Here is an 8,830-nt window from a genome sequence, read left to right on the forward strand (position 1 = left end):
AGGGGAAGAGCGGGAAAAATGATGGAAGATGTGGCATTGATCAAGATTGCATTGTGCTCAGAACCTGACCCATAGAATAAAATCCTCTTTTACAGCTGCTTAAGAATAACAAAAAAAAATCATGGCAGATGAGGAGAGGAGATAGAGAAAGACAACATTTCTCTAGCCCTCAGTCCTCAACCCTAAATTCATTTGAATGATGCCCAGAACATAGACGGAACATCAGGCGATAGTCATACATTCAACAAACGCTTTATTGTTTCTGTCAATAATGCATCAGATATTTGAGGGATTCCATTTTGGGGCTGTAAGCTCACCAGCTTGTCTGACATTTTTGGACTAAGCTGAAGGTGAATGAGATTATGAGCTGGAATTTTCCTTAGAGGATGGGGGTGATTAAAAGCATCCCCATCCCTGGGTGCCATAGGCTGGCTACAGCTCGGTTTTAGGGTAGGGCTCTTTCCGGTCCCCACAGTCTTGTGTTGAAGCCAAGTCCACGGCCTCTTGGATGCTCTTTGCTGCCTTGAGCCCTGATTTGATGGCGGTGTCAATCCAGCCATGGGGTAGGGCTGTGTGCTCACCAGCAAAGTAGACCCGCCCTTCAGGACGGCTCAGCTCCTGGGCGTAGTCCACATATTGGTAGGGGGTGAAGAAGGCAAAGCCCCCCATGGCGTAGGGGTCCTGGCTCCAGTGCTTCACCATGGAGTAGGGACACAGGGCCCGGAGCTCCTCTCTGGAGCAGTCATGGATGGCGGCCAGGTCATCAAAGACCACATCTACCACCCGGCTTTGGTCCATTGCAGCGAAGAACAGGGAGTCATCGTCGAGAGTGTAGGAGGCTAGGATGACCCCTGTGTCATTGGGAAAGATCTGGCCGGGGTAGTAGGTGAATCGGGAAGGCCGGTCGGTGCTGGACTTGCCACTGAAGATGCCGTCCCGCTCCCAGAAGCGCTGTGTGCAGGCCAGGACCACTTTGGTGGCGCTGTTGTAGTGGACGGAGCGCAGCGCATCCTCCTTGCTGAGGGACAGGGGAGGCCGGAACCGGAGGAGCCGGGCAGCCTTGGCCGTGGTGGCCACAACCAGATAATCCGCAGTCAGATGTGCCCTGGGCCATAGAGGGTCTGGTGTCCTGTAGGTGACATAGATGTAGTCTCCCGACATCTCCACTGTCTCTGCTGGTGAGTGTAGCCGCACGGTCCCGGGCACTAGGGACTGATGTAGGGCCTGGGGCAGCTGGTCAAAGCCCCCGATGATTTCATCAAACCTGAGAGCAAACAGACCAAGGAGGAAAAGGGAAGCAGGTTGATGGACAGGCAGGCAGGGGATGGGGTGCTTGGATTGGACCAAGAGGCTGACTCTTCTAAGCAACAGGTTCTGGTCAGGTGTTAGGGAGATCAACAGTTGGCAGTGTCTGTTCATTCCAGGGAGCTAGAGAAAAGGTGCTGCTGTGGATGGACCAATCAGAAAAAGGCATCTTCTCTGCTGATACAGCTCCCTGACTCTCAGTGATTTTCCTCCTTCCCCCTCAGGGGTCCCCCTGGTTTAAAGTACTGGGTTTGAGGTGGACAAAGATTCAGGATCCTTATGGACACATTCAGCCATTTCCATCATACTTCAGAAGATGCCCAGCACAGAGTAACCCCCAAAGAATGGAGCCTAAACTCCACCTAGATCCTTCACTTGGTCTGCCTCTACACTTCTTCACCTTCCACTCTCCCACATGACACTGGTAGGCTTGAATTTAAATGGATTCACCCTGAATAAAAAGGATGTGATGTGGCAGAATGCAAATTGGGAAAAGAAGAGGACTGGGTGTCCGAACAGATAAATCCATCAGGACTCACAGGCTGAGCTGTCCCCTTGTTAGTGTCTATTTTCTGTTTGCTGAATTCGATGATGAGACTCAGTACATTTACTCTTTGTAGCTACAGATCACCTGGGTGCCCAGAGTCTGGGTTTTGCATCTCTAATACATCTTCCTATACTGAAGAATAGCTGGTAAACAGGCATCAATTGGTGACATCTGTAACCCTAGCTACTCAGGAGGCTGAGATGTAGGAGCACAGTTTAAAGCCAAGTCCAGGCAGGAAAGTCCATGAGACATTTCATGCCAATGAACTGCCAAAAATCTGACATGGAGCTGTGGCTCAAGTAGCTGAGCAGTAGTCTTGAGTGAAAAAGCTAAGGAACACAGGGCTGAAGTTCAAGTCATGGTGTGGAAACTATATAAATAAATAGAAAAATGAAATAAAACTAGCCAGTGTCCCCTGGCACAGAGTGAAGGCCACAGACCCACTGCAGTTTTAAGGACTCTTTGCTGTTATGTTGAAAGACTGGGAATTGAACTCAGTACCTGATGCTGTGCTCATTGGCTGGTTAAACCACACCTCCAACATCAGTTTAAGGACTCTTGATAGTTGTTAGCCAGAGGATCTCACAGTGAGAGCACAAGTCAGGCAGCAGGGGCGTTGCTGGGAGCCTGTTAGAGGCCCCCAGCTCAGGTCCCAGGCTGGGTCACTAACTCTGAAGGGCGATGCCAGCCTTCTGAGCTTCATCTACCAAGTGGCCCCTCCCCCAGTCATTCTGAGTCATGCTGAGGTTGGGAACTCCTGCCTCTTCCTCTCTCCCTCCCATTTCTTGGGGGATTTTTTAAAAACATGGTCCACCCAGTGCTCCCTTTTACCATTGTCTTCCTTAAGGAGCTGATGAACCCCCAACCCACTCTCCCCACCCCCATTTCCCACCGAGGCTCCTGGAAGAAGGAGATGATGCCACGCAGGGTTTCTGTGAAGGCCTCGTAGTAGCCAGAGTCTGCGTTGAGCAAGTCACCAATCATCTGCACGGCCCCGCGGCTCAGGTTCCCCACCTTGATCAGGTATTCCTGTGACAGTGCACAGGGAGAGAAGACACAAGGGTCAGGAGGTTCAGGGGAAAACAGGAGAGCCCTTCCTCTCCACCCCCTGGTAGCAAGGACAGGGTAGAATGGCAGGTGGCACTCTGCCACAATGCAAGTGACTGTGGTGAACTCCTTTCCTACAGCAAGCTCAGAGTAAATTCCCTTTGATCACCTTGTCATGGTGGTCTTTACTCGTTTCCCTCCCTTTCTCCTATGCCCTCTCTCTGCCTCTCTCCCCCTGGTGGACTCTGGGGCACTGTGACCATTGGTGGACAGGACCGACCTTGGTGGAGAAGGAGTCGTACTTCTCTAGCACCCGGCTGCAGCTACTGGTCTTCAGTTCTTCCACAACCTGTGCAGGGGAGAAGGAGGAAGCCCCAGGTAAGCTCAACCCTGCCCCGCCCAGCTCCCAGGATCCACGCTTCCACATGGGTGTTTGCCTGAGGCACACTTTGTGGGAATCCTGGATTCCAGCACTCTCACACACAGAAGTGTGCTGATGGTGGACTTTCACCTGTATGGTTGGACACACAACTGACGTGTGAAGGTAAGAGCTCCAGATCCCCTATTGGCCTTGGAGTTACAGGGAGTGGAGGTCTTCCTCCTCATTCTGGGTAAGAGGACATTTTTCTGCAGGCCACTAGGGGCGGTGTGGGTGGCAGAAAGCCTGGCCCCTCTGAACTGTGAGCAAGGCTGGATGAGAGTCTGAAAGCTGGACATGTTTATGGGGGCCTGCCTCAGCACACCACTCCTGAAAGGAGGGGACACTTGGCAGAGCCTCCCCTGAGGGCTGCCTGTCCCACAGAGCCCAGCTGCCCCCTGAGGTCGCCCTGAGCCATGGGTCCGAGAAGAGAGAGGCGCGGTCCACACTGAGGACATGTCTGCAGACAGGTGGGCAAGCATTCCAGGCAGGGCCATCATCATTCTCACTTAGGACCGCACAGCTATCATGATAATTGTCATTTGAGCACTGACACTGTTCTTATCACATTACACAGGTCTTCTCACTTCTTTACAAGTAACCTGGGAGAGGGGCTCACAGAAGCTGGAGAAGAGACAAGTCTCTTGCCCTGGATTACATGTTGTGTTTTCAAGCTCAGCACCTCAGGCCTGGGCCACCACGATGCTTTCACCAGCGACTACATTTGTTCAAGTCGGCATTTGTGGAGATATTTAAGGTCTCACAATGCACAGTTGCTGTTGTGCATATGGCTCAGGTGAGAGATGAAGGCCAGACATCAGTTTGAAGTCTCAGGGAGGACTTCCCCTCCACTTAGGGGATCAGAGAAAACCCAGAGGATTTTGAGCCAAATGGCTCTGAAGAACGTGCCTGTGTGCATCCCATGTGGGCTTACCTTCCTCAGTGATTCATCAAAGAGCTGCTCCGCAGTCTTCCCCACCTCATCTTCCCGCACCTGGTAGCCTAGAAGGCCAGGATTGTTCTGAACAGCCCCTGCACGCTCACGTACTCTGTTCATCAGTACCCAGGTCTGATTGTTACAGGGGCAGAACTCCTTGAGGGTCAAACCAAACTTGCTGACAAACTCCCTGGAGAGTCTAAAATGTGAATTGCAGATTACTCAGGAGTGGACATGGAAGCTACCAACCCCTCCCTGCTCCCAGCCCCTGATTTCTGCCTCCGTTGGGTTCTCTGGGGCTACTCCTGTCCTCCTTTCATGGAAGGGATTCTGGGTCCCCTGTTACTATGCCAGGCTAACTCCATGGGGCTGGGAGGGGGCTGGCTGAGCCAGCCAGGGCCCTCATTCTTGTGGTCACATGACCACAGCCTGGGTTGCTATGCTAGCCAAGCTTGCTCTCACTTTGAGATCTGTAGACTTCAGATCTTCAGATGTGGCCACTGCAATCCCTGGAAATTCTATGAAGTTTACACAGGGAGTGTGCACTGGGTTCTTTTTCCCTGGAGGACGCCACTGATAAGTTCTCAAGGCTGAATGTTCCAATCGCCTCTTCCAGGATGACCTGCTCCATCCAGGAGCTCCCATGAGATACCATGGTCTCCCAGAGAACCATGCTTATAATCCAGTATTGGCTGTGCTTGGCTTTCCAAGGCATTGACCCTTTTGAATGATCCTTCAGCACTCAGGGAAGGTTTAGTTCTATTCTTTATGTGGATTAAGACATTGAAGGTGGGAATGGGTTCTGGGTAAACTTGGAGTTGCAAAATTAGGACAGAGTCCAACTTCTTAGTCTCCAGGAAAAGATACGAGGCACTGATGGGCCTCTTGTCATTGGCATTCTTGGAGATCACCTCTTGGCCTTTCTCAGCTGCCTCTACTCCAGGAATCATACCTGTGGTTCGCAGGGATCCTCATGGCACCCAGCTCTATGTACCACTGAGCGCCAGGAACTCTGTGGGTCTCGATTCTGCCTCCTACACGTCCCGAAGCTTCCAGGACAGTCACCTAGATGAAAGAAAGCCATTGACTGGACTCAACAAGGTCTAGTTCCTTCTACATAGTACTCATTTTCCCTCTTAGCAGGCCTAGGTTTACCACCCCTCTTCTATAGAATCACACCACTTACTTTCTTATTCCACTGGTCTAAGTCAGCACCTACACCTGTGCTTTGGTTCTAGCTCTGCTGGGATGCCCCCTTCTCCCCCTGTCCTTGCTCCCAGCCTGCACTCCTCAGGCCCTCACATACCTGGTGGCCAGCATCCTGCAGAATCTTGGCAGCGGTGAGCCCAGCCATGCCTGCCCCAATCACCACTATCCGTTTCCTTTCATTGGTCTGCCCAAGTCCATTTTGAGCCAGCTGCAGCAGTTCTTCATACTGGGGATCTTCAAAGCATTTGACAAGTTGGTTGGTGAAGGCCTGGGTATCCAGGCTCAGCACAGACAGGAGGGCGAGAGCCAGCCAGCCCGGGAACATAGCTGTGGAGATGGCAGGGAGGCAAGTGGCTGGGGAACCCAAGAAGTGTCGTCCCCTTCATCTGGGGAAAACTTTATCACTGCATCTGTGATGAAACATCTGGGCATTCTTGTCTCCTTCCTTCTTGACCACAGTGTGCCTTAGTCATGAGCTTCCCACGCCTCCATGGCTCCACCGGCCAGCATATATCTCCTCAGGTATCAGTGTTCCCTGCTCAGGGAGCGATGCAGATTACATATCTGCTCGAGGAGCCTGCTTGCCCCTAATCAGCCAGACCATCGTGAGGAAAAGGGAAGTGAACTCATCATCACACTGGATTTTTTTCCAGCATAGAATGAGGATAGAGAGCCTGAGACATTGTTGAAGAAACTGACAGGCTCTGGAATACTGATGGCAGGCCAGAGCTTCCCTAGCCTGAGAAAGATACTGTGGCATAGCAGAGGCCCACTAGATAAAGGACTTTGCCAGTCAGGGCATCTGAATTCCAAGCCTGTCTTTGCAAGTGCTTCCTTTCATTCCATCCTGGCTCAGTTCTGGAGAAATGTGCTCTACGTTTCCTCTAGGAGGCGATAAAAATAACATACGTGTGCATTTTGTGCTAGGTGATAGTGGCTAATACCAGTATTCCTTGCTATTCAGGTGGTTGGGATTCAGAGAACCATGGTTCAAATCCACCCTAGGCAGAAGTTCTCCATACTCCATCTCCTAAACAACTAGGGGAAAAAAGCAAGGCTAGAGGCATGGCTCAAATGGTAGAGTGCCAAATGAATGGGTAAGCTGAGCAAACATAAGGCCCCGATTTAAGCCTCATTACTTCCAAAAAGGGAAAAAAGAAAGACAAAGCAGGCATGTGTGTTTTGTCATTATTGTGTTCTAGTTTTCAAGGTTATTGCTTTGACCTTGGGCTGAATTACGTCAAAGCTTTAATCTCCAGTACCTCATAACATGACTCTGCCTACAGATGGCCCCTTTTGAAAAATGGACTGGGCTCTGATAGGCCACCAGCACTGAGCCTCCCCCAAATGAACTCTTTCTTGTAAGAAGAGGACATATGGATATAAAGAGAGACCCCTGGGATGTATGCACACGGAGGATTATGCACACCGGGTAATACCATGTGAGGGTACAGTGAGAAGGCGGCTGTCTGTAAGCCAAAGAGAGCAAAACAGTGAAACAAGGACAAAGGGTAACCAATGCAACAGACAGTCACAAGACACCAGGATGGAAATGAACTGTACAACTTGTGGGAGGAGGTCAAGGAGAGGGATAGTGGGAGAAAAACAAGGGAGGGGGTAACAATGTTCGACAAGAAATGTACTCATGTAAGAAATGTACGCATTATCCTGCCCATGTAATTGTAACCCCTCTGTACAGTATGTTCACAAATAAAATTAAATTAAATTAAAAAAAAGAAATGTACTCATTACCTTACTTATGTAACTGTAACCCCTGTGTACATCACCTGTACAACAAAACAAAACTTTAACAAAAGTCTAATCTACCACCGGTAAGAAACAAAGGTCTTGCTTGTGCCCCCTCGTCTGTGGTGTTTTGTTGGGGTGTCCTGAGCCCACGAAGGCTGTCCACTTCATTATTCCTGTCCTAATAGAGAAGACAGGGGGTTGTTTCTCACCAAAATCTCTAGCTCTAAACTCATTACCACAGATCTTTGAAATAAAGCTTGTGTAAATCTACGTAGGGGATGTGGCAATCTACCCTGGGCGCCAAGCCCAGCACTTCTGTTTAGATTACCTTTCCCAGGTGTCTTACTGAAGACGCATAGTAACATTACAGACAACAAAATAATAGCCCCCTGCCTTCTGGGTATAACTGCCTAACCTCCTGCTCCACCGCACCCATCACCACGAACAGTTTACCATGCTCCCATCCACTCCCACAGGAAGTTTGTTAGACAATTTCTCAGTCTCCTTTCGGCCCCATCTTGAATCAGAAATAACCCCTTCTGCACAGAGCTTGACTCCCAGTGAGAAGTCACCAAATTTGTAGCACGCAGGTGGAGGAAGACTAAACTAGAGGGAAATATGGATGGAGAAATGAATGAATGGATGAGTAGAGAGAGGAAGGCTGTGGAGGATGAGAGGCAGATGCTTGCCAGCTTCAGGGATGTCCCCTCCAGCGTCTGCATTTTATTACGAGCTCTAGGCCTGGAGGCTGGGCCCGGCCTGGACCCGTCTTCTCTGCTCCCTCAGTGCACCCTTCCCTTGTCTCTGGCTGTTTTCCAGAAGGCTTCTCCAGTATCTCTTTGTAAGTGAGCCAACCTCGATGTTTGGTTTGTTGGGTTTATCTAATTACCTAATTGCTCTTTAGTACACACACACATACACACACACACACACACACACACACACACACACACACACAAACACACACACACAGAGCTTTTCTCCACTTTGAATTCATCTCTCTTATTCCTTTTCTCCTTTTTTTTTCTTGACAAGGTAGAATCATTCTGTTCTCTTCTGATCATTTATTCACTTAATTTATTTGTTTTTTATTATTTAAACTAGTACACGTTAATTTTACATATTGATAGGATATTCAGTGTGGTATCTGAACACATGCACACAGTGTGTATTTCTGAACTGCCAGACAATTGAGCTTGAAATTGTCAGCAAGTTCCATCACTCCCAACACCAGAAGATGCAAGATGGCCTTCTGGGGAACACAGAAGCTCTGAGCTGTTCTCCTAAGAGTGAAGATGTACATGCGTGCGTGTGTGTGTGTGTGTGTGTGTGTGTGTGTGTGTGTGTGTGTGTGTGTGTGTGTGTGTGTGTGTGTGTGTGTGTGTGTGTGTAGCTACCAACACTTTCCGCCTATTTGCTCTGTCCTGGAGAGCAACCATTGGGGAAGAGGGCCGTTCCCTCACTGTAGAGGAAAGCAAAGCAAAGCATCTTTGAGCTTCAGGGCTTGTCACACAACCCAGAGTAGCCTATGGCTCTGCACAAGAGAAATCAGATCAGGAAGCTCCTGGCAGCTTCGTGCCCCTCCACCCACTCTTTGCCCTTCTGAACTAACCAACCA

At 49.9% G+C, this 8,830-nt stretch overlaps 1 protein-coding gene across 1 annotated transcript; it reads right to left on the reverse strand.

Moving 5' to 3' along the window:
* Window positions 1–306: 306 nt before the first annotated feature.
* LOC138835849 (L-amino-acid oxidase-like) lies at window positions 307–5,814 on the reverse strand. The gene is made up of 6 exons (XM_070034481.1): window positions 5,561–5,814; window positions 5,207–5,319; window positions 4,252–4,453; window positions 3,180–3,248; window positions 2,745–2,881; window positions 307–1,264 (listed from the first exon to the last, which is right to left on the reverse strand). Exons 1-6 carry the CDS (start codon window positions 5,786–5,788, stop codon window positions 433–435), a joined length of 1,581 nt encoding a protein of 526 aa, XP_069890582.1. The 5' UTR covers window positions 5,789–5,814; the 3' UTR covers window positions 307–432.
* Window positions 5,815–8,830: the final 3,016 nt, after the last annotated feature.

This window comes from Dipodomys merriami, unplaced genomic scaffold, assembly GCF_024711535.1.
Source record: "Dipodomys merriami isolate MVZ:Mamm:240054 unplaced genomic scaffold, mDipMer1.0.p SCAF_24, whole genome shotgun sequence".
In the NCBI taxonomy this organism is placed as follows: domain Eukaryota; kingdom Metazoa; phylum Chordata; class Mammalia; order Rodentia; family Heteromyidae; genus Dipodomys; species Dipodomys merriami.